Genomic DNA, 27,451 nt, shown 5'->3' on the forward strand with positions numbered 1-27,451 from the left:
GAAATGGAATGAAAGAAAATTATGAGGAACCATTTCCATTTTAGCAAAAGCGTACAGCTAATGTTATGAGGCTAAAGGCCCAAACACTTGTCAGGAACTTAAATAAAATAACAAATTATTATTACTTGATGATGCTACCAATTCATTGCTATGAATTCAGCTCATTCACAGGAAATTAATAATTGTGAAAACTATGCAAACCACACTGGTATCCCTGGAGTGCTATCCCTTTACTTTTATGCTACCCCCCCCCCCCCCCCCCCCCAAATGTCCATTATTTTGGGCTGTAACAAGGAGATGCACTGAAAATTAATAAAGCCAGAATGATCTGTATATTTTTTTAAGAAAATGGCACCTAGTGCCTATTGTAATGATTGTATTTCTTCCTTCTTTAATATTTGAGTTTGCAAGCCTTGATATGTGGTCAATGAGGATCTGGTCAGACGTCTAATAGGTTTTACATTAGCATCAGTTTTAACAGTTTCATATGGAGCTTCTAGCTCAGCACTACTGCCTTCATTTGACTTTATACCCCAAAATTTAACGGAGACAATTCCATCTTGTTTGATAGATTGAAATTTAAATGGTCACTTATGCCATGGAATGTCCAAATTTAACACTATTAATATTTTTAGTCAAATAATGGTCTAAAACCTATTTGCATTGTGGTGATCGTGCAAAATAGGCCACATGATTTTCTTTAAAAATCCCTTGGAATAAACACCATACAATGTGCAAACTAGAAGATACCTTATTATTAAATAATTTGCTTCTGTACTGGCACAGACAACCACAAATTATTTTGCAAGGACTCTGAATATTTTATTAGCAAATGCCAGTGTTAATGGATACTTCAAGCTTTGTTCATTAAACCCATATTACATGAACTGTGGCGACAATTGTTTGAAAAAAAGCCAGTGCTCATGGGATGTCTGGATACATAAAAACAGCAACTGGTCATTATAGAGAAAGAAAGGAACTAAACATGTAAGGAATTGCAACAATGTCCAACCAACTTCAAAAAAGGTGGTTACATTTAAATTTCATCATGTAGGCCTCTCTGGCCAGGAGATTCGTTTACATCAAAGGTCAAATTCTATAATAATTCTGTAATATTTTGTTTATTTTTAGACCTGTGGGTTGTCATTGCCCACAAGTGATTTTGTAACGAATTGAGTGGACCTCAGTTCTTCCACTGGCTTTATAATCTGTTCCTTGGGAGTCAAGCATTTTTTATGTATTTGCGAGCTGCACGTTTTCGTGATCGTCCCAGAATGTAGCATAAATGTGATACAGAAGAGAATCAGGAACCAAAGTCTAACCACCTTATTAACAAGACACAACACTAAACTGGGTGACTTATAATGATGGGCTATACAAACTTTAACAATTGGTAACACCGGAAAGGTTTTCAGAAACAGTGGATGAAGCCAATTCAGTTACATTTGTTGTGAGGGGCAGTATTGCCAATTGTTGCAGACAACCATGAATCACAAAAGCTCTGCATCCCTTTCAAAATCTACCTTCAAATTCTTGAGTATATTCCAGGAATTTTCACATGAATAACAAACATTATAACTGGTTACATATTCTGGTACAACTGAGACACACAGCACAACGCTGGTCCACAAGAACAAACACAGCTTACAGTTCAGGGAGTACACTGTGGCTGCGACACAGGGCTTACCCTGGCTCTCCCTCAGTGGACTGCTGCTGCTGCGGCTGCCTGATAGTTAAAACGGGTCAGGCTCCTAGTACAAGCAGCCCATTTGTTACAACTAAGACAAGCCAACTTGTCTACATCATTTAGCATTTAAGTTATGGGTAGTATTACAGCCATTACCAAAGCTGTTACTTTACTCTGAATGAGAAATATACACCACAAATTATTCATTAAACCAGATTCATTTTTAACCATCAGCTCAAGATATTTAAATCTTTAGACAGCCTGGGTAAAAATACTATAGGTTTAATGCATATCACTTTTCTTTTTTTTCTCTCAAAATGATTGAGGACTTATTAGTATGCACTGTTCATAAGTCTATTCCATTTATACACAATCAATGGTGTAAACATACATAATTTATATTACATGTGCTTCATCTTTTGTTTTTTTTTTGTCACTATAACACCACAAGAGAACACAGTACAGGTCCATTCACAATGTACAGCCCAGAATGTCTTCAAGTAGACGTAGGTTCCGGTACCAGGATTAGGGAGGAGCTTGTGTGTATGAGTATCAATCATCTGATAAAACTCGGATGGGTATTAGGAATCCTTTTTTTTTTTTAATACAACTAACAGGATTACCAAGTTTTCCTCCTGGATCGGGTTGCTTCTCTTCTTCCAAACATTTAAGAGAAAAACAAAAATGGAATATTTGTTCATTTTTTTGGTGCTACCCCACAATTGTCCATGGTCCTCTTCCTGCTGTGAGGCATTGTGTCTAACTAGACCTCAGGATAAGTGTGGTCTTTCATTCGCATCCCACTCCTTCACAAATACACACGCCTGAGATCTCCAGGGGATGTGATGGTGTTGCACTGAGGGCAGAGCTTTTTGGCACCCTACAATAAAATTTAAAAAAATCAAAATTTAACACACAAATTTCATATAACAACAATTTCTTATTACTCTTCCTTCCCGTATTAATTTGGACATTTAGCCGCTAGAAGTAATCTGAGATTTTTTATGTCTCTGTCTTAATATCTGTAAATATTTATTGACAGAATAAGTACCATAATTTCAAACCTTTTGCCACATTACAACAATTTTGAAAATTGGCTTCCTGAAAATATTTTCTCTTTTTAAAAAAATGTCCTCGTTTTCCCCTACATTAAAAAATAAGTTCTACTTCTGATCACTTTTCAGCACATAGAACTTCTTCAATCAAGAGTCTTTGCTGTATATAACTGCAAGTGACACAGTTTCACATTGTGACAACTTGAAAAGGCACCAACTTATTTTATGATGAGTTTTGGTTTTCATGCCAGTTCACTGCTTTCAATGAAATTGGCTGAAAATGCATAGGTTTCACCCTGGCCACTTCTATAATAATGACGAGACGGAGTATAGGAAGGAGATCGAGAACCTCGTGGCCTGGTGTCGGGCCAACACAGTTTGTCTCGATGTCAGCAAGACCAAGGAGATAAAGATCGACAACTGGATGCAAAGCGCTACACATACCAAAGTTCGCATTGAAAGTGCCGAAGTAGAGATGGTTGAAAACATCAAATTCCTAGGAGTCAATATCACCAACAACATCTCCTGGACTACCCATATTGAAGCAACGACCAAGAAAGCACAACAACGCCTGTACTTCCTTAGAAAGCTTAGGAAGTTCGGCATGTCCCCTACAAATGTCACCAACTTCTACGGATGCACCATAGAAAGCATTTTATCAGGATGCATCACAGCAACTGAACCATCCTACCACAACCAGAGAGCAGTGCTGAACTACTAGCTACCTCACGGGTGACCCTTGGACTATCCCTGATCGGACTTTGCTGGCTTTACCTTGTACTAAACGTTATTCCCTTATCATGTACACTGTAAATGGCTCGATTGTAATCATGTATTGTCTTTCGGCTGACTGGATAGCACGCAACAAAAGCTTTTCACTGTACCTCAGAGCACATTATAATGAACTAAAGTGAAGAGAGAAAGAAATCTGTTTTTATAGCGATTCTTAAGTTAAAACTCCTTTCCAGAACACATTTAAATGTACAAAAGAGGAAGGGAGCAGTCAGATGATACTTTGTACATATACTACTTTCTTACAGTTTACTTGTGATGTTTTAGCGGCAGCACAGTGACATAATGGTAAAATTGCTGCTTTACTGCACCAGAGACTCGGGTTTGACCCTGACCACGGGTGCTGTCTGTACAGAGTTTGTACGTTCTCCCTGTGACTGCTTGGGTTTTCTCCGAGTGCTCCAGTTTCTTCGCACACTCCAAAGATGTTGAGGTTTGTAGGTTAATTGGCTTCGGTAAATGGTAAAATTATCCCTAGTGTGTGTAGGTTAGTGTACGGGGTGATCACTGGTCGGCACAGAGTCAGTGTTATTGCAGTCAGAGCTCTACTGACTGCAATAACATTCCAATTTTACAGTATTATTTTCAATAGATAGAATGCCTATAAATGATTTTTGATCCAAAATTACGTAACTTCTGGCTGAAGTAATTTCTCAGACCACCCTTTATTGTTTCAGATGCAAAACAACTTATAACCTATAACTCATTTATCTACCAGCACCTGCTATGAATGGAACACTGATCCAAAATGTCATTAAAGTAAGCTGTATATAAATTCTTTTGTGCCATCATGAACTGCATTTAATATAAATCTCCAGTGAGTGCACAAAATGGAGTAAATCTATTTTAAAACCTACAAAGAAAGGCGACAGTGATTACATTTAATTATTTATATTGTTTGCACAAATAGATCAAACTGGTTATTGCCAGCTTAAAAATGGAATCCTATACAAGACCAGTTGGATTGTTGGTGATAATTTAAAAAGGATGCTAAAAAGGATTTATTTGCAAAAAATAATGTCTCAAAATCATTTTAGAATGAAGATATACAAAAGGCAAAGCACAAATCTACCATAAATTAGGCATAGAATCAGATAATGCACACTTTACTCTATATACACACTATATAGAAATATAGTGACATTACTAACACTGCATGCATGAGGATGATGCTTGCATGCTCAGAGTGAATACCTACTGCGAATGCCTAGAGTGAATGGCATATAAATTGTCATAAACTATTAACATTTCAATGCATTAACAATGTATAGCAAGCATCAGGATTACCCAAAACTGGATTTTATCACATTTTTATAAAAATCTGAAAATCCACTCAGTTAGCCATGGATCAATTTTTTAATTAAACAAACCTTACACCTATTATTTATTTGACAAAAACGTCGTCTAATCATTTATAGATGAGAGAAAATGTTAAAGCTTTCTGCTTTCTGAATGGAGACACAAGAGCCCACAGATGTTGGATTCTAGAGTAAAGAAAACAATTTACTGGAGAAACTCAACAGGTCAGGCGGCATCTGTGGAAGGTAGACGCAAAATGCTGGAGTAACGCAGCGGGTCAGGCAGCATCTCGGGAGAGAAGGAATGGGTGACGTTTCGGGTCGAGACCCTTCTTCAGAATAGTGTCAGGGGCGGGACAAAGATAGAATGTAGTCGGAGATAGGAAGACTAGTGGGAGAACTGGGAAGGGGGAGGGGATAGAGAGGGAAAGCAGGGACTATCTGAAGTTAGAGAAGTCAATGTTCATACTGCTAGGGTGTAAACTACTGAAGCAAAATAGGCATCTGTGGAAGGATAGGAATGGTCACATTTCTGATCACGAAACTCAAAATATCAGCAATTGCTCTTCCCTCCCCACAGATGGTCTGTGTGACGTGGCCCTAGCATTAACATTTGCGGCAAATTGTCATCTACCTCATCTTACACCATGATGCTCTTACACTTCCCAATCAAATCTCCTCTCAACCTTTTTAATCCAAGGAGAACAACTTGAAGATTTCCAGTCTTGTCCTATAGCCGAAATCTTTAATCCCAGGAATCATTTTACAAGTACTATCACACCACCTCACTAGAACCTTCATGTTCTTCCTAAAGTGCTGCAAACAGAATTGGGTTGTAGCCTATATGACAAATAACCTGTTGGAATGGTCCATTCCATCCACAGATGATGCTTAACGTGCTGAATTTCTCCAGCAAGTTGTTTGTTGCAGGGCCGTCTTAACGCATGGGGCCCCACGAGCATAGAGGCCCCATTTTATCGACCATTTACATTTTTATTCCTGTGAGTAGTTGTCGTAGGGGCCCCAGTACACTGCTTTGCCCGGGGCCCATAATGCTGTAAAGACGGCCCTGGTTTATTGTTCCAGATTCCAGCATCTGCAGTCTCTATAATCTTCATGGTATTGCATTCCTATTTGCACATGGATGTGGATTCATATTTGCACACTGCAACTTACGATATGATGATCACTGTTCTTTTTTTAAAAGGTGTGAGACAAGTAAACATTAAAATAGAAAGCATTGGTTAACAAAGCTCAGAAGATAAACAAAACTTGGGTTTAAGAAGGGAACATGCTGGAAACATTCAGGTCAGGCAGAAAAAGTATTAATGATTCAGGTAAAAAAAACACCGTGCTTTATTTCCACTGATGCTGCTAAACCTGCTGAATATTTTCAGGATTTTCTACTTCAGACTTCCAGCAATACATTCTATCCACAAGACATCACCGTTAACTTTCCCTAATTCCCTTGTCTTCATGTTTTTCTCCATGGTAAAAAGAGAGGAAAAATATAATAGAACTGTGATCGCTGGTCCTAAAGTGCTCGCCCACTGACACCTCAACCCCCTGCCCTGTTCTATTTCCTATGAGTTGACCAAGCTTCGCCCTTTGCTTTGTAGGGGTCTCTATATATTGCCTGAGGAAACTCTCAACGCATTTGACAAGTTCCACACCATCGACGCCCTTGACACTATGGTAGTCCCGGTCTATATTAGGGAAATTGAATTCCCCTAGTTTGACAACCCTATTATTCGTACAGCAATCCTCTAATTGTTCCTCTAATTCCTGTTGATATTTAGAGGGTTATAGTTCAATCATAACAAGGTGATCTATCTATCTATCTATTATTAGATTACTAAAACTCTCATCTTGTTTGTTCCGTATGTTAGCGTCTTTGTTTCTTTGTGCGGTTGTTTCTTTGTGCGGTTTTCATCCACAAAAAAACGGTGCACGATAACGTGACAATTTTAGCACCACCTTACTCACCTTTGTCCTGGGGACACATTCATCCAACTTTCATTCAAATTGGTCTTATACAGTGCATTCAGAAAGTATTCAGACCCCTTCACTTTTTCCACATTTTGCTACGTTACAACCATATTTTTAAATGGATGATTTTTTTTTTTAAATCATCAATCTACACACAATACCCCACAATAAAAATGCGAAAACAGGTGTATAATTTTTTTTGCAAAGTAATTAAAAAGAAATAACTGAAAGATAACGGCCCCGGGGGACACTCCCTGCCCGGCAACGGGTTGCCAGGCCCGCAGGATCGTCAGTTGCGGGAGAGTTGCCCGCCCCGCAGGAGTGGCCCACAGGAGAAACAGGGCCGAGGTCAGTGGCTTTCCCCTCTCCCCCCTCGCCCGCCCCCAGCCCCGGGTTCGCTCCCCATCCGCCAACAGGTCCAAGGATCGGTAGGGTTGCTGGGCCCGGCACGGCCCTGGGGGACACTCCCCGCCCGCCACCAGATTCCGCCCACGGCCCCGGGAAACACTCCCCAGACCCGTTGGGCCCAAACTTCTCCTGCATTGGTCCAGCACCCACTCCATCCCCCCTCATCCCCCCACTCACCCGGCCCCCTGAACTCCACTTATCCCTCCTCCTCCCCCCCTCACCCACTACATCCCTCCTCAACCCCGCTTATCCCCTCTCTCCCCTGATCCCCCTCCCTCAAGACCGCCCGCAGCAGAGATTTGCACCCAACGGGTGCACACCCGTCTAGTCCCCATTAAATTTTTCAACTCCACCAATACAGCCTTTCTGGATGATCCCTCATTATTGGCATCTCAGAATAATGCTGTGGCATTTTCCTTAATCAGTAAAGTAACTCCCCTCCTCTTTGACTCCCAACTCTATCTTGCCTGTAGCACCTGTACCCTGGAACATTAAGCTACTGGTCCTGTCCCTTTTGTAGCCAGATTTTTGTAATGGCCATGATGCCCCACGCCTTGAATTCATCTGCCTTCCCGGGAAAAAAAAGAAATTTAATCCAATCGACTTTCCTAACTCCCTGCCATGTTCCTGCCCGTCGTATCTACTGAACCTGCTGTTGTTGACTTCTGCCTCTGACCTGCAACCCTGCTGCTTTGGATGCCCTCCCCTGCTAATGTATTTTAAATCCCCCCCCCCATCACTCCCTGTAGCATTTGCAAACCTTTGTGCCAAGATATTTGTCCCCTTTCTGTTGAGGTGCAATCTGTCCCTCTTGTTACCATCACCTCTGTCCAGAAGAGTCCCTAATACCCCAATGATCCAATGGTGCACTGAGACTAAATCGGCAAAGAAGGGTCCTGACCCAAAACGCCACCTACCCATGTTCGCCAGGGATGCTACCTAACCCGCTGAGTTACTCAAGCAATTTGTGTTATACAAGGCTTATGTGTTTTTTTAAAGCAAAACAGTTTATATTGTCTTGAAACCCCAAATCTGCAGCTATTAGAACCTATCCCGATGGGGTTAACACTATATACACAGCTCTAAATATTATACTCCAAGTAATTATTAATAGTCAAGAGGAATTCAATGACCCACACAGCCCTTGCTTCTTCTCACAATGATGACAAGTGAGTCTGAAAAAGCAAGTAAATGATCTACCACCATTAGCTCATCTATCAAAGAAAGTGACAGCAAAAAGGTGTGAACAGTCATTAGAATGAGTGGTTACCTCTAACTACTATCAGAAGCTAAAGTGCCAAAGGGAGATAATGCAAGAACAATAGCCACTAACTGCAATGCCAAAAATCAATATTAACAAAGTAATCAGTAAAATAACCGAAAAGGTTTGAGTTCACTTGACAACCAGGTTTGTTAATCTTGTTTGCTCTCAATGTTGATTGTGAGAGCACTCTTAGTTAGAATGCTCCGACAAGAAATGAACAAATTTAAGAGTTTTCTGTGTGTCAACATAAATTTGCATGGACTGTTCAAACATTCACCACCGAGGTTTGATATTAAGTATACAATATAAATCTTGAACTGGGGTCTGCGGCAGCCTCCTGGCCTTTCCTGCCCAGCCGTTCCAAACTATTCACCTCAATTAAATAACAGAGGCAAAATATCACCTTGCAGGAAAGGCATTGGTACATTTTGGTCAAACATCAATTGCACAAATAGCAAGAAGGGAAACAGAAATTTGCAATAAGTAAATAGCATTGAGTTTTTGAGTCCCTGTGCAGCGGGTTAAGCCACTTCCTCTGAAATGAATAAATGTTTCTGTTTCATGTCTCGGAACAATTAGATCAAGATTTGTATTGATAACGGCCTATGAACAGACATCTATTAATCCCTAAAGCATGGTATGACAGGATAAATCAAAGAAAATATTTTCTTGGTCAAAACATTTTGAGAAAAATGCTTGTGCGACCTCAAAAATATTTTGAAGAAATCAATATACTCATTCATTTCAAATTCTATTAGACACTAGGTGTCCATTTCAAAATAAACAGAATGTATATGGCCAGAACACCGTAGCTTCGAGCTGTGTGGCTTCAGTTCTGCCATTTGTAATTTAAACTATTACTGTCTTGTTACTCTGTACACAGCAAGGTTAAACGAGTTATTGCAGTGAAGCGGATTAGCCACTCGCTGGACTTCCTATAAGCAATACAGAAGGGCTCACTGGGGAAAACCTGGCTATTCATTTTCTAATAAATCACAAGTTCGCAAAATACAACTTCTCCTGCAGAGCAAGCATGCTTTCTTTTTGGACACACTTTCCACAAGTCATGAATCAAGTTTTACTAACAGCCAAGATAGATTTATACTCTGAATTTATTTAGTCCGAAGTATTTTACCAAAAGGTCAATAATAGGGTATATCTGAACGCTGATAGATTTCCTTTAACATTTTTAACTACAGGAAAGAATGCGACTTTTCAATCAGGTAAACTCAATAATTAATTGTCCTCCGATATAGAAATCCAATATTATCACTGACACCTAGTCCAGATGAAACTGTCTTGATCACTGTGAACTGCAAATTGCTGGCAACCAACATCACATATTGCAAGATCAAAAGGGTTTGCAACCAAAAACTGAGGATCTATTTTTAAAGAGTCATTAAGGTAAGTGGCCAATTGCTCCATCAAAGTTTTAAGAAGAATCATAAAGTTGGAAAGACGTTAAAAACTGAAGATATTTAGGGAGGGAGTTCCAGTATTTAGGATCTTGGCTGTGACATATGGAGCCTCAAGGCTGATCAAGAATACAGTTTTAGTGGGATTTAAGTTTTAGAGCCCCATGCTCTATTCCCTCTTCACACACAACTGTGTTCCTGCATTCGACACCAACACCATTGTCAAGTTTGCAGACGACACAACGGTGATCGGGCTGATCACCAATGGTGTTGAAACAAACTACAGAGCGGAGGTGCAGAATCTGGCGGACTGGTGCTCTGATAACAACCTGTCCCTAAATACCACCAAGACCAAGGAGCTGATCATCAACTTCCGTAGGTCACATAACGGGGAATACAGCTGTAATTTCTACATGGAGAAACATAAATGTATAAAAATGGCCTTAAATAAAATCTGACAATGTGCGTTTTAACCATGTGATTTTTTTCTATTACCAATCTCAAATTGTGGAGGCAAATAAATAAATGATGGGTCTTTGTCCCAAACATTATGGAGGGCGCTGTATATCTAATTGAAACATGAAAGAGGTTGATATAATAGCTTCTGGGAGGCTAGTTTTTCTGCTTAGAGAAATGAGAATAAGGGACTGAATAGTTATGTAAGATGAAGTTAAATTTATTTTCTGTAAGAGTTATAAAGCTCTGAAATTTTTTAACCCAGTCATTTAGATTTTGAATTTTTGAGCATATTCAAAGCAAAATTTATTTTCTGTAAGAGTTATAAAGCTCTGAAATTTTTTAACCCAGTCATTTAGATTTTGAATTTTTGAGCATATTCAAAGCTGGAGGGCATAAACCAAATTATTCATCCGATAGTAATGTAGAATTGAGGACAAGGACCAGCATAATCAAAGCCAACAGCAACACTTTTTTCCCTTCCATTCTGTAAATTCTTCAAAAATACACCCAAATAATTTTAGTTCATGGTTTAGAATAAAAGAACTTCCTCTGATCTGCACACAAAATCCAGAATCAAGGTGTGAAATATATTGGAAAAATAAAGCATAATAGCCTCAGGGATGAAGGCAACTCGTGCAGACTTGTAAACAAAGTTAAATACATTTTATGGTGAATATGCTCTTATAAAGGGCATGGGCAAGGAACTTGTTCTTGTTAATTAGCAAACTTGCATTGTGGCACTTGACTTTAAACTTTAAGATGACTATTGCAATTCAAGCTGCCCCCAGACTGTCAAAGCTCTACAGCCTCAAGCCCAGATGACGGATGCAATGACATGTCAGGAGGATATTGGAAATGCACAGATTTCATGTTTTTTATGGTCGAAAGTGCTGTTGATAATAGTGCCAAAAATGGTTTCATCCACCAAAAGAAACAGCCTTTTAAATAATTTTCCCAATGTATCAGAGAGTAATCTGATTTTACATTACTGAAGATTAAGTATGCTCACCTCCTTTCTGGTTAACTTGGGGTAATCAGTGTGGCTGCCTCGCCAATAGTCTGTCTGTCCTTTCTTTTTGTTATTTTTAGTATGTGTTAAAAGTATGTTTTAGTGTTCCTTGGTTTGTTTTATGTGGGGGGTGGGGGTTGGGAGAAACCTTTTTTTTCAATCTCTTACTTCGACGGAGATGCGATTTTTTTCTGTATCATATCTCCGTCCCCACTGCGACCTAACATTATGGAGTTGGCGGCCTTTCCTGGTGACCGACCCGCGCTCCAAGCCGTAGGACTTTAACATCGCGGAGCTTGCAATCCCTTTGCCGGAGATAGAAGCTCTAACCGTGGGGCCTGTGGACTTTAACATCATGAAGTCCGCGGTCTGTGGTAAGAAGAGGCCGATTCGGGAGCTCCATGCCGCGGAGAGTTTCAACAGCCCCGATGCGGGAGTTTCGATCGCCCCAACTGCCCCGACCGTGGGAGAACAAGAGAAAGAAGATTGAACTTTATTGCCTTCCATCACAGTGAGGAATGAGGAATCCACTGTGGTGGATGTTTATGTTAACTTTTATGTAGTTGTGTGTCTTGTTGCTTTTCACTTAGTATGGCTGCACGGTAACTCAAATTTCACTGTACATTAACTGGTACATGTGACAATAAACTGACCTTGAAACCTTGAAAACCTTTCAACCCATACTTATTAAAGTGTTTGAGTGCAGAGGTTTCTGCTTAACTTCTGGATCCACCAGAGTTTGAAAGTCAACACTCAGAAACATTAAATGATGCTTAATTCATCAGGGATGTGTTGCCAAGGACTGCTTCTAATGCATTATCCAGCTTGCTGTGGGATTTAACTGTGCTTTATGTCAGGTTAGAAATTCAACAAAGGCACATGCCTCTAACTGATCCACTGACCTCCTTGTTCAATGGATGTTGATGCTGTCAGTCCCTCACTAGAATGGTAATTTTTTTGGTGTCCCGGTGGGATCTTTCATCCCGAGTTAACAGATCTTTTACACTCCTGGTGATCCAGACAGTACCAGTATAAATTAGCTCAATACATTTACGAACCAACACTACACGTCACCCTTTTGTTAAATTATAGAGATTTGCGTCCTCAGGGTTAATTAAATATGTTGTTATCTGACAAATAATCTAGGACTTGCAATGTTAACTATGTCTGCTTCCACAGATGCTGTCTAATCTGCTGAATTGATCCAGTATCATTATCTTTTATCCGAAGACCAGTTGTGACTACTGGAATTTAACTGTCTTAAATTAGCATTCACAGTTAAGGCATCACTAGGCTGGATATTATTTGGTGCTCAGTTTTGAGTCATGCACTACGTTGCTGCATAAATGCCCATGTGAATTATTACAATGATTCTTTGATGAGCTGGTCATTTCTATCTTTCACAGCACAAAGGACCAACAACCTGAAAATACTTTGAAGGACCGGCTTTTGTGTCAACCTGCTTGCTAGTGTGACTCACACGTTTTGTATAGTGATCAAAAACTTAATTCCACAATACGTTCTTAAACTTATTTGTGTTTTCACAAGGAAAGTAAGAATAAGAAAAAAAAAATCCACTTCCTCCCTCCCATTAATTTGTTGAGGAATATATATAACATTAAAAATCTTGAATAGAAAGAATTACCGTTCAAAATATCTTTATTCATGTTTAGCCCACAATGAAATAATAATGGATATGTTTTAGCAGATAGCAGATTATGATCAGGTTTCAAAGTGGGTCAAAATCAACAAGTCCCATCAAGTGAATGACATTGATCAAGTAAATACACATCTTTGATTTTGCAACGCATCTAGGGCTAATTTTTTCAGTTTTGAGGCAAACCCCCTGTACAAAATCAACTCTAAACATTGCTCAAACTCTCCATTGTTATAGTTGCTTGAAGAAAATAAAATCATGTAGATAAGACCTTGAATCATTGGACAACTGGCTACTCATGGCTCCTGGTCTTCAAGAAAAGTGTACAATACACAGATAAATAAGTGATAGCGAGATCTAAAAATTGAACAAAGAGCACTGTCACTTTGAACTAGCTTGTTTCACATGTCACAGTATGATTCTCTTTGTCTATGTTAGATTGATTACAAAATCTCAAAAGGGGACAGAAAAAGATTGAACTTTTAGTCTGCCAGGCCGAGATTGAGGCTATAAACCAACTGATGTTTTATTTAACATGACCAGATATATGAATGCCGTATTCACTGCAAAAGAGTGAATTTATCATAATTTACAAACATTATTACTTTCCACAATATATCAGAATAATAAAGACGCTTCCCCGAAGCAATCAACATTCATTAAACCTTGAAAATGAGCATTCACTACTTATGTGATGAAGGCTTGCTTGAGGAGTCAGGTTCACTACTGGCTAAACGTCAAACCTTCAAACCAGGTTCAGCTACCGTGCCCTTCCAAATCATTTGTCCTCCATCTCATTCAATATTCTGGGAACATATCCCCAAATCCACCTTTAGCATGTAATGCAGCAGTCAATTCATTATACTGCAAGTCCAATTAATAACTTCATGCCTCTTTTACTGACATCACTCTATACATCTCATCCTGATTTTTAATTTCCTTCCCTTGTCACTGACATTTTCTTCAATCTGGTCCAAAACTCATGCAACCCTCTATTCCTCCAACTTTCAGCACATTCACAAAACTTCTCTCCATCTCACTACTGATGGTCAGATTTTGACCAATAGACTATATAACTATATAAAATCCATCTATTTGATCAATGCTTTAGACATTCCTCGTAATATCTTCAATTTTGGTTCAATGTCCATTTCTGGCTGATTTCATCTCTGTGAAATATGTTGTGATATTTTTCTAAAAACTGCTATATGAATCTTTTTGATCCAGCATTATTCTTTCAACCAAAGCCAATCATCACTCCAAAATTTAATCAATAACACATTTTGGAAAAATCGTGTTCGTGTTCCATATATATATAGAAACTTATATGTGGAAATACATTCCTATTTCACTCTCAGGTGTGATTATTAGGTTAACTATAATTTAAGTTCCCCATGCCCAATGTGGAGAAATAGTATTAAAAGATCAATATCTTCATTTTTGGCACATGTACACAATACCAAATCAATCTGTTTCCACACCATTGTACTGCATGGAACAGCTGTAGTGTCACATTGTCCCCGTCTACTATTCCACTGTCTGTATCTGTTCAGCCAGGCAATCTGTAATGGGAGGCAGAACTGTTGGAATTCATGTAAAGAACACCTGATATTGAACACACATTACTTTAGCATGAGGTCTAGCAGTCAATTAATTGTACCTCAAGTCCAAAGAATGACTGCATGACTCTTACACTGACTATCAATATCTCCTGTTGCCCAGAAGATTCAAGTGAGGTGCTGCCCATTAACCACAAATTTTAATATAAACTAAATCTTTCAGCTTCTAAGCTAATGGTGAGAACTGGTAGCACATAAAAAAATGTGAATGTTGATCAATGTAACACTAATCAAATCCAGCACACTAAAATTGGGAACTTAATGCAAAAGCATCACTCATTGCCAAGCTACTTCACACTCCCCCATGTCTACAATTTTGCAGGGAGTTGGATGAACAAAGGAACTTCAAGCTATTAAAAATAATTATAACTTAAGAAATGGTTAATCAAAATCTGAGGGAGTATGTTAATTATTGTAATGAACTTACCTCAACCCTGGTAGCAGTAAATATATGGCTTTTAGTTTATTGATTTTTTTTTAATACAAAGCTGTGCAAAAACACCCCATCCTTTCAAATTTTTAGAACACTAATTGTGGTTATAGCATTGGTTGTTTTATGTGTTTTATATTTGATCTTCACAACATAATCATTAAAATGTTCCTTTCTTTTCCTTATTAAAGGAAGATTTAGTTTAAATAGAACCAGGTTAATGAGAATAACCAATGAGTATTACATAGCCACATACACACACACACTCACACAAACACAGTTGCCATGCACTGCCCAGTTTCATAAGAAAAAGACAGAAGTAACAAGATTACATGCATTCATTTTGATTAAAGATGCAAGGGCCCAGCATTCCAACTTTATTACTGTCTTCAGGGTATGGTTTAATGGTAACATTAGTAACAAGCCGCCACAGCAAGCAAATTTTAAAGGACATTGTGAAAGTGTTTATATAATAAATTGTGTATTGGAAAATGCTGGCTGCGAAACAGATGAGCATTTTCTTATTAATTGCTTCCTTCTGTACTCCAATGTTTGAACAGATTATAACACTCTTCCCTGAAGGCACAAGGGCAGGATGACGGATAGGGAGAAAGAACTTAAAGAAATGGAAGGAGATTCTTACCAATGTTCTGAGCCAGCATTCCTCACAATGAACGTGCCAACACTGGATTGATGTAAGGGGCATCGAGTAGGAGTCCTGAACAAAATAAAAAATAAACTTACTAATTTTGAAGAATGCTGTTAGAAGAAACTGAGGGAAACTACATACAGCTCAGATTTCATCTTAATTTAGTTATGTTCAACAACCAAATTTACCGATGAATTTTATTGTATTGAATAATTATGCATAGGGATTATGTAAATAATTATGTTTAGGGATGTAAAAAGTGTGCGAAACAATCACAGCCGTTCATGAAGTGCTGCATAACAGGGCCATCCATAATGTTTGGGACAAAGACCCATCATTTATTTATTTGCCTCTGTACTCCACAACTTGAGATTTGTAATAGAAAAAAAATTGCACGTGGTTAAAATGCACATTGTCAGATTTTAATAAAGGCCATTATTATACATTTTGGTTTCACCATATAGAAATTACAGCTGTGTTTTGTATATAGTCCCCCCATTTCAGGGCACCATAATGTTTGGGACACAGCAATGTCATGTAAATTAAAGTAGTCATGTTTAGTATTTTATTGCAGATCCTTTGCATGCAATGACTGCTTGAAGTCTGCGATTCATGGACATCACCAGTTGCTGGGTGTCTTCTCTGATGATGCTCTGCCAGGCCTGTATTGCAGCCATCTTTAGCTTATGCTTGTTTTGGGGGCCAGTCCCCTTCAGTTTTCTCTTCAGCATATAAAAGGCATGCTCAATTGGGTTCAGATCGGGTGATTGACTTGGCCACTCAAGAAATGACCATTTTTTAGCTTTGAAAAACTCCTTTGATGCTTTAGCAGTATGTTTGAGAACATTGTCTTGCTGTAGAATGAACTGCCAGCCAATGAGTTTTGAGGCATTTGTTTGAACTTGAACAGATAGGATGTGTCTATACACTTCAGAATTCATTATGCTACTACCATCAACAGTTGTATCATCAATGAAGTGAGCCAGTTCCTTCAGCAGCCATAAATGCCCAGGCCATAACACCGCCACCACCGTGTTTCACAGATGAGGTGGGATGCTTTGGATCTTGGGCAGTTCCTTCTTTCCTCCATACTTTGCCCTTGCCATCACTCTGATATAAGTTAATCTTCGTCTCATCTGTCCACAAGACCTTTTTCCACAACTTTTAAGTACTTCTTGGCAAACTGTAACCTGGCCATCCTATTTTTTGCGGCTAACAAGTGGTTTGATCTTGCAGTGTAGCCTCTGTATTTCTGTTCATTGTGTCTTCTGCGGACAGTGGTCGTGGACAAATCCACACCTGACTCCTGAAGAGTGTTTCTGATCTGTCGGACAGGTGTTTGGGAATTTTTCTTTATTATAGAGAGAATTCTTCGGTCATCAGCTGTGGAGGTCTTTCTTGGCCTGCCAGACCCTTTGCGATTAGTAAGCACACCAGTGCTCTCTTTCTTCTTAATGATGTTCCAAACAGTTGATTTTGGCAAGCCTAAGGTTTGGCTGATGTCTCTAACAGTTTTATTCTTGTTTCTCAGTCTCATAATGGCTTATTTGACTTTCATTGGCACAATGTTGGTCCTCACGTTGATAAACAGCAATAAAAGTTTCCAAAGCCGATGGAAAGACTGGAGGAAAGACTAGGTACAGTCTTATACCTGCATTAAGGAGGCAATTAAACACACTTGAGCAATTACAAATACCGATGAAGCCATGTGTCCCAAACGTTATGGTGCCCTGAAATGGGGGGACTATGTATAAACACTGCTGTAATTTCTGCGTGGTAAAACCAAATGTCTAAAAATGGCCTTTATTAAAATCTGGCAATGTGCACTTTGACCACATGGGATCTTTTCTATTACAAATCTCAAATTGTAGAGTACAGACACAAATAAATAAATAATGGGTCTTTGTCCCAAACATTATGGAGGGCACTGTAATTGTAATCAAATAACATTCATTTCTATCCTCACTGCTGAAGTTATAGAACTATAGCTTGCAAAATGGGAAGGCCTTTATTTGGTCAACTGTTTCTATCTGGTTCCTCACTGGAGCAATCCTAGCAAGTTATTTTCCCTCCATTGCCTTGCATTCTTCTCTGCTTCAAATGTTTATTCTTAAAAAGTCTTTGATTGATATAGGTCTTTGACCTATCAAATCCCCCCCAAAAATATTCTATACTTTCAACAATTCCTTCTGTAAAGCCTAACCATGTTTCTCGGTATCAGTAAACAATTTTAAATTGATGGTCCCTCTCCAATATCTTCCAAACAAAGGAAACAGGCTTTCTCTATTCACCTTCATGTTTTTTTAAAAAACATTTCTGGTTCTTTGTTTTTACAGCTTCTTCAGTGCTCTTGCTATTGCATCTCTTCTTGTGGCTTGTGTCTCCACACAAAACTGCTGCTATTTTTCAGCATAACATTTGGTAAGTTTTGGATGCTTGCACAAATGCAAAAGAGGTGATCCTACAAGTGGAGTTCTAATGGCAACAGTCCAGCTATGCTCGGTTTGGTCTCTGCATGGATTTCTATTGTGGATCAGGAATTTTCTGGGATTCCTCAGCATTTACACTGGTGAATTTGATCCCTAATTCTAGTGTGTAGAATCCACAAGCACATACACCTAAATGGAGATTGTACGGCTAGGAGGAACAAAGGACGTTACAAATTCATTTCAATCATTTGGGTATTATTTAATCAAATTAATTATTCAAATGTTTCAATCCTTTCAGTTGAATTTATTTTCTTATAGTTTTAAAATGTCAAATTCATACCTGCCACTTTGACAATCACCCAACTGTCAAAAACGTCCAGATGAATTTTGTGGGTGAAGCCAATCTAATTAAATTGTTATTATCAGACCACTGAACAAACAGTTGGGATTTTCTCCCCATGATTTATAAATTTCAGCAACAAGGTTAGTGTCCTGATGGTCAATTCTCTCAGTCTACAATCTTCTGTACTGTAGAAATGGCATTGCATTTTTTGTTCGTGCGATCGAAACATCTGCATTTTAAAGTTTAAATTTATGCCTAAGAAATGTGCAGTTTGTAAATGTTGCACAGACACATGCAGAAACTTTGAAAACAATAGTCTTGACTTTATTAGCTGTTACTGGGTGAACCGATTGAAAAAATCTGGCGTTGTTTTTGAAATTGTAGCAGATACCAGTCTTCCAGTCACGTGATGTCAAATCCAGGACTTACTGATAAGTTTGGAAAATTACACATGGCTTGGGGGGAAAAATAAAAATTGCATCTCAGATCCTGCCAGTCTGAGACCAACAGACACCCAGCATAGAATAGGAGCAAAGGGGAAGGCAAGTTAACTTTTCAAAATCATTTCACTTTAACTCAATACAAATATATATTTAAAATATATCTGTTCTTTTTTCCTAGCCACATGTTGGGCCAGATTTAAAAGCAGATTCCCCAGCATCTCAGCAAAATCTGCTCCATGGTTGGGAAATGGTCAACTGCACTTTACTACTAAGTTTTAAATTCTGTAAGTTTACAATTCCTATAGGAAATGCTAAATATACTGGCACTTTTATTGAGAAATGTTAGTAGTTCCATACAGAACTGCAAGCAAACCCCAACAAAATCAATTTTTCTGAAGAAGGGTCTTGACCTGAAACGTCACCCATTCCTTTTCTCCTGAGATGCTGCCTGACCTGCTGAGTTACTCCAGCATTTTGTGAATTAAAACCAACAAAATCAAAGACTTTTCTTCTATCTATTTGCTGAGCAAATCCTTAAGCAGCTCTAAAATTCTTTAAAACATCAATCTATGTTCTCTCGCTCTCTCTCTGAAAAGAATGTTCACACTATTGTTCAATAGTCATTCGAGATTGGTAGCAAGAACATCACAGGCCAGATTTTACAATCACTGTAATGGCTTAGAAAGTGGATAAGCCATACTGATAAGTAGGGTGCAGGTTTTAATAACAATTTCTGTAGTTAGCTGCAGAGCAACAACAAAAAAGTATTTCAAGAATAAGAGATCCCTTGCAATCCCCATTGAGGTCATTTATAAAAGCGAGATCCCAAGTGAGTGTACGACTGACTGAGAGCATCTCAAAAATAATCTCACATGAATGTCATGTTTGGATGGTTGCAAAGCCAAACACTGGGGCAACAATTCAACATCTTCAGGAGAAAGCAAAAAAGAAAATCACTCAGAAAATCTGCGTAGCTCTCTCTAGAACTGCATCACTTTGGCATACTATCCACAATGGCTTTGAAATATGCACAAATATTACGACATTTTAAAAAAAAGATTGCAGTTTCAGTTTCCATACTCTTGCTACAAATATACGGGAATAGCAAAATGGCATTGATTTTTCCCCCCACATTTGAAGATAAAGGCTAAAGTCTTTCAACTTAATGAGATCTTTCTTAAACAATCACAAAATGCATTGGGTATCTACCACAAGATGGCACTAAAATACCAATTGGAAATAGTTTTATACAAGCTATCTCTGCAAATGATGTCAATCTCCTCAAATACCGAGATATGTTTCTGTGCTGCAGCAACCAGAACTGAATACTATACTTCAATTTATGGTTGACCAATACCATGTTAATCTCTGACAAAAGTTGCACTTTAATATTCACCGCTATCAACAATTAAGCAGGTCAAACTAATTACTCCTCTGCCAATCCAACCCCATTCATCATATACTAATCATGTTTATTCCTAAACTTTTTTATCTGATTTTTTTTCCAATTGCAGAGATGATCTAAATCATTGTAAAACATTTTTGATATAAAGTGGTACCATCAACCTCCAGATGGTCTTACAATGAATGCCCTGGTTAGAGGATAACTGGAATAAAGACATTTCCTGGCATTATACTTTTATAGGATATGAAGTTCGGGACAGAATGCTGCCTAAGATTACTGGAATAATACCCTGACCCTAAATTTGTCTAACAAGGGTTGCATGTTTTGGAATTTAGAACCATAACATGCAAATTGACTATTTTCAAAACATAACAAGAGAAACTATTTACAATGATTGGCAGAACCAATGATTAAGAATCATGGTCTAAAATGTGATGACATGCCCTTCATTTAAATAATGAAAACAGCGGTAACAAGGTGGGCCTCTGATTCTGCAAATGGAAAATTAAGACAGCTCAACAATAAATATAAAAGCTGATACTGACTGGCCTTCATTGGCCAAAGTCATTAGGGAACTGGGCCAAGATGGGCTTGTGGAGTTAGGGATTCATCAGCCATTCTTGGGATCGAACACAGAAAAGTTTGCAGGGGAGAAACGATGCATTACTATTCCCTTATTGTAAATAATAGCGTCGTCAAGTAATCTACATTTAATTTTGATTATTAACGTGCATTATAAATATTTGATGAATACAGTTGTAACCTATCTGTAGAAAACCATGCTACATTATCCCAAAGTCGGTCATCACTCATTGCACAAGGATTGCATGCTTAATGTACATTCAGATGCAATCCCACATTTTGTCTTTAATTGTTGAGGTCATAGTGTTAAATAATTTTGCCAAGTTACTCAACATGCTCAAGGTATCAACATTTTAAGAGTGGGAAGAAATGCCATCACTCAGATAAAAGTGGAATCAAGCAAGGCATTCATTTTAAACTATACAACAGACGAGAGCTGCAAGAGGAGGATTGTGCGATCATATATTAAATACTGCAGAGAAGTTGAAAAGGACGAGGAAGGATTACAAATCTTGGTGACTGTCACTTGGCTTTGCTTGGGGTCATTCTTATTCTTCATTTTGTTTCTGTAAACCATGATGGGACATCCCTGTTTCCCTCCTCGCCCCCCCCCCCCCCCCCCTTTTTATTGCATTGCTTATTCATCTGTTTAACTTATAATTGCTTTGCTTTGTTCATTGTTATCTTTTGGGCATTATAGCTTTAAAACCGTTCCACTTCTAGCAATATATTTTAGTGATATAACCCTGTTAAGCTTCTCCTTGGATATTTTTCGTCCCTTTGAAATGTATTTGGAAACATTCCAAAGTTTCTGTTGCTTGCTGCCAAACATCCGAAGACTAAGATGTTATGATTACTAGTTCCCAAAGGCTTCATTGTTACCTTAAAGTTCATGCTGTTTTGTTATTTGGACGAGTCTGATCTTAATGCAAACTGATCAAAGTGGGTTTCACAATATTTAGGGAATGTATGCGCTACATAAACCAATAGCAATACATTCTGTATTTCATAATTATGACAATGTTGTGAGCTCACTAACCTTTCGTCCTGGATAACAAGATTTTGCTTTCATTACTCTGTGTGGAAGCCTATTCCTGTTATTGATACTACTTCTACTGATGAAGCATGTCCGGACATCAGTTCCAAATTTTTTCTTATTACTTGTTTATTTATGTGCCACCTTGTCCAGTAAATGAGATATCATTTGTTAAAAAAAATACTTTCTTACTTCTCATAAATCTTTATACACTTCTATATGGACTTCTTCCATTCACCTCCTTTCAAGGATGTAAATTTCAAAGCTCCCTTTACGAAAATGTAATTGTGTAGAAAATGAGCGTCTTTTTCCCCCACGGTGGAAATTCAAATATTAGAAGGTGAGAGGTGTTACGGTGAGAGGGGGAAAATTGAAAGCAGATGCGCAAGGCAAGTTTTCTTTACATAGTGGTAGGTGCTTGGAACATACTCCTAGTGCCTGTGGTGGATGCAGATATGAAAGTGATGTTTTAAATGGATTAGACAGGCACATGAACAAGCAGAGAATGGAGGGGTATGGATCATGTGCAAGAAGATGGGATTAGTTTAATTTGACATTATGATCACTATAGGAGCGTCTGTTCCAGTGCTGTTCTCTTCTATGTTCTATATCCATGTTTTACCATGAATGCTTAGTTTTAAGCTTTTGATTACTTGGTCACATTGAACTTTTCTAAAGTTAACGAGTTATCAGCTTCTCAGCAATTTCAATAAGAAATGCACAGACAGCATATCTGATAGAAACATAGAAAATAGGTGCAGGAGGAGGCCATTCGGCAACTTCGAGCCAACACCGCCATTCATTTTGATCATGGCTAATCATCCACAATCAGTAACCCGTGCCTGCCTTCTCCCCATATCCCTTGATTCCACTCGCCCCCAGAGCTCTATCTAACTCTCTCATATCCATCCAGTGATTTGGCCTCCACTGCCCTCTGTGGCAGAGAATTCCACAAATTCACAACTCTCTGGGTGAAAAAGTTCCTTCTCACCTCAGTTTTAAATGGCCTCCCCTTTATTCAAAGACTGTGGCCCCTGGTTCTGGACTCCCCCAACATTGGGAACAATTTCCTGCATCTAGCTTGTCTCGTCCTTTTATAATTTCATATGTCTCTATAAGATCCCCTCTCATCCTTCTAAACTCCAGTGAATACAAGCCTAGTCTTTTCAATCTTTCCTCATATGACAGTCCCGCCATCCCAGGGATCAATTTCGTGAACCTACGCTGCACTGCCTCAATTACAAGGATGTCCAGATGTGGTCTTACCAGGGCCCTATACAACTGCAGAAGAACCTCTTTACTCCTATACTGAAATCCTCATGTTATGAAGGCCAACATGCCATTAGCTTTCTTCACTGCCTGCTGTACCTGCACGCCAACTTTCAGTGACTGGTGTACAAGGACACCCAGGTCTCACTGCACTTCCCCCTTACCTAACCTGACGCCATTGAGATAATAATCTGCCTCCTTGTTTTTGCCGCCAAAGTGGATAACCTCACATTTATCTATATTATACTGCGTCTGCCACGCATTTGCCCACTCACTCAACCTGTCCAGGTCACCCTGCAACCTCCGAACATCCTCTTCGTAGTTCACACTGCCACCCAGCTTTGTATCACTCACAAACTTGCTAGTGTTACTTCTAATTCCTTCGTCCAAATCATTAATATATATGGTAAACAGTTGTGGCCCCAACACCGAGCCTTGTGACACTCCACTCGCCACTGCCTACCATTCTGAAAAGGACCTGTTTACTCCTACTCTTTGCTTCCTGTCTGCTAACCAATTCTCTATCCATGTCAACACCCTACCCCCAATACCACGTGCTCTAATTTTGCTCACCAATCTCCCGTGTGGGATCTTATCAAAGGCCCTTCTCTTTTCCACGACGTTATTCACAAAATCACAATTGATCAGAGTGAGAAGGCGGCCTTTGGCCCAATTAATCTTTATCAATTCCTTATAAGAGCAATCCAGCGGATCCTACTCCCAATCCTAGCCTTCTCCAAACAGCCCCGCAACTTTCTTCCTTTCAGATAATCATGCAGTTGCTTATTAAATGCAATCTACATCCTTTTGTAACCTCTTCTGCTTCAAGAAAAATAAGCTCAATACATCCACAAAACCCGAGTCCCCTCTATTTTTGACTAACAAGTGGTTAGGCTGGTTTTAATAACAATCCTTAAACTGATTCATGGTCATTGGTAGTTAGCGTTGCAAGATGAATGGGTTGATATTTATTTAGCTTCATATCCAACAATAATTATGGCATCACATATTTATAATCCAGGATATCATTTTAATCTAGTGACTGCTTCACGGTAAAAACAATATATCGTGTAGATTTTATACAAGCTGCTTGTATATGTGCCTGAAGATGTAGTTTTTATTTATTCTACCTATAAGCCATATCAATAATGTTGAAGGATCTCCTACAATGGGGAGCATTCTACAAATATATTGTCAGGTATTTACTTTTAGAAAAATATCCAACTTGACACCTACTGTTTCTAATCTAATTTAAATATCATCTGCATAATGCTGCAAGATCATTGCCAGGTCCAGATCCGAACTACAGATAACAACAAATAGAACATTATCAATTTCCCTGCATGCCCCTCCTATGCCAAAGGAGATGTGCGGGACAAGCTTTTTATTTTATTCAGAGGGCAGAGTGTCTGGTTTGCGCTGCCAGGTGATAGTTTAGGCAGATATGATAATGGCACTTAAGAGACCTGCTTTGGCATTAGGATATATAGGGAATGGAGAGATATGGATTATGTGGAGACAAATAAGATTTGATTTTAGCATCATGTTCGGCACAGACATTGTGGGCCGAAGGGTCTATTCTTGTGCTGTACTGTTCTATGTTAACTCCAATCCTTGGCAAAGGAGAGAGTTTCACACCTGTATTTAAATATGTTAAACAGAACAAATTCACTGCCACATCAAAACTGATTTTCAGTGTTCGGGGAGTCTTTTGAATCTTATGAGCACCATTTCATGATACAGGCAATCGTTGGCTAATTAAGAGATTCTGTTTTTTCGTCCAGATGTATTTTAGTCGATTTCGTATGTCCGTTGGAAAATATTTTTAAAATTACTTGGCATCAAAAGCACATAAGATTGATAAGAAAGAACAATCCAAACGGACAAATATTTAGAGTATGAAAAGAAACGCATTGAATTTATATTGCACCTTTCTCGAAAAGTCTTAAGAGACAGTTGTATAAACCCTCATGTAATGAAAGGAAATACAACACACAATGTGTAAATCAGTTAGATAACAATTAGGTGAATAAAGATCTAGTTGGAATCAGAACTTCTTTCCTCTACACTCATGCGATCACTTACAACGACATGTGCCCATCACCTACACTGACTTGCTGACTTACTTGTAAAATAAAAACAAGACTAAGTGCTGCGTAACTCAGCAGGTCAGGCAGCAGCTCTGGAGGGCATGGGTAGGCGATCGACAAGTGGCCGACTCCATGATCCAAGATAAAATATTATCCACCTGGAGCAGCCGACCTCACAGCAGAACAGAGGCCCCAACGTCCTGGAGCATCGACGGAACATGGATACCAACGCTGGTACCATGATGTACAATAATAGGAGTGACCAGCAACTTACCACACTGTCTGGTAAGACCCAACCCGGTAAGTATATTGATTGGTGGGATCACCACCCAGCCCCGCGGCCTGACTGAACAGCGAGACCTGATCATCTGGAACGCCCAAAGCCGTGATCCGACCCCCTGACCCCATCAGACACATTCACCTATCTTCTGGAATGAACAACCAGATGCAACCATTTATCCGGGAAGCAGAGGAGAGTGCTGCTCTGCAGGTGAGATTGAAATATTAAGGTTTCATGGCCTCACCTCCTCCCAGAATACTCGTGGCAGATGTTCAAGCTATTGAGAAAAATGAAATCGAAGCTAGATTCATTTATCTCTACGAATTGAGAGACTGTTGGGTGTTCTACTTAACTGAGACATAGTTCACACCTGGTTCACCTGACTGTGCCATACAACCAGAGGACTTGTCAATTCACCGGATGAAACATAATGTCGTCAGATAAGGTAAGAGACGGAGGTGTCTGCTTCCTAATCAACACGTCATCATGCTCCGATGTGACAGTCTTGGCGAGTTCCTGCTCCTCAGACCTGGAATATCTAATGGGCAAGTGTCATCGCTTCTGCCTACTGCGGGTATTCACTTCAGCTATTCTGACAACAGTTTACATATTCCCCATGCGGAGGTGAAGCTTGAACTGGATGAGGTATTCACCACTACCAATGGCCTTGAATACGAGTACCCCGAGACCTTGGTCATTATTCAAGAATTCAAGATTCTGATTGAAGAATGTGTTCTTTCCCACTGTTATCATATGCTTCAACAGTTTTCTCATTTGCTAAGGATGAATACATGTTCTCCCAATCTCGCTCGTTGCAGCTCTTGCAATTTTTTATCTGCACTTTTTCCGTAGCTTTAACACTGCAGTCTGCCTTCAGTTTAATTTTTCTGTCTTGCGCTACCTTGATGTACTTGTGCGCATGGTATGATTTGTCTGGATACCACACAAATGATTTTTTTTACTGTTATCTGCATACACCTGACAATGATAAACCAATAAAAGCAATGACTCAAACTATCTGAAAGATTGAAGAGAACTGTCACTGTGTTTTGTTCCCACAGATGTCAGACACACGCCAGAGGGTGCCAGTTTGTTTTGTATTTGATTGGTGTATCTTTTCAAGCTGCAGAACTGCCAATAGTCACACTTTTGCCAGTGGAAGTTAGTCAGATCACTGAAATGCAATGGAAATTAGTGAATGGTCCACGTTCTGCAGCGGAAGAATTCCAAAGTGTGTGGGGAATTCCAAAGTGTGGGGTCTGAGATGGACTGGCGAGTCTTGCGGAGGAGGGGGTGGCAGGTATTTTGGCAGGAATAAAGCATGGAGCTTTAGTCTCATCGTAAGGGATAGTGAATGCTGACACATTTTTTAAGACAGCAAAACAGGCAAGGGAGGCTAATTTGTGAAAAGTATGTTTAAATATACCCTCTCGGAGGCAACTGACATCCTAAGAGACATTGTTCCGCTGTGACATGGGGAGTGGCTGGTTATGAAGCCACTCCCCATGTCACCCAAACAGGAAACAACTGAGAAATGTCTTGAAGGATTTTTCAGGTAATGGCCCGGAACAATCAAGCATTACAAATCTTCACAACAGATAGGGCTTGATCATGTGGCCTCCTTCTTGTGCTAATGATGGACAGGCAGAGTACAGTTTGCCACAGGTCCAACCCATTGAACTGCAGGCTAGTCATGTGCAGCCATTCAGATGATCGAGCCCCGTAAGGTCTACAGGGAAGTGAAAGTTCAATGTATAGCAAGCACTGCTCATTTGTTAGTGGTCCACTTCAATAGATAGGTCAAGTTGAAAATTGAATGCTGCACTCAGTTTGGTATTGTGCC

General features: G+C 39.2%; 1 protein-coding gene across 5 annotated transcripts in view; it reads right to left on the reverse strand.

Annotated features, from left to right (window-relative positions):
- Nucleotides 1-268: 268 nt before the first annotated feature.
- The window catches only part of rnf220a (ring finger protein 220a), a 404,962-nt gene continuing 377,779 nt past the window's right edge, over nucleotides 269-27,451 (reverse strand). For 2 of the 5 annotated variants that reach the window (XM_078408442.1, XM_078408440.1), the window contains exons 14-16: nucleotides 15,726-15,800; nucleotides 14,515-14,595; nucleotides 269-2,567 (exon numbers count right to left, since the gene is read on the reverse strand). In XM_078408442.1, coding sequence (XP_078264568.1) covers nucleotides 2,496-2,567; nucleotides 14,515-14,595; nucleotides 15,726-15,800 — 228 coding nt within the window. In that variant the 3' untranslated portion in view covers nucleotides 269-2,495. The remainder of the gene's footprint in view (nucleotides 2,568-14,514; nucleotides 14,596-15,725; nucleotides 15,801-27,451) is intronic. The other 3 variants (XM_078408445.1, XM_078408443.1, XM_078408444.1) reach the window with 2 other exon arrangements.

This window comes from Rhinoraja longicauda, chromosome 11, assembly GCF_053455715.1.
Source record: "Rhinoraja longicauda isolate Sanriku21f chromosome 11, sRhiLon1.1, whole genome shotgun sequence".
Classification (NCBI taxonomy): domain Eukaryota; kingdom Metazoa; phylum Chordata; class Chondrichthyes; order Rajiformes; family Arhynchobatidae; genus Rhinoraja; species Rhinoraja longicauda.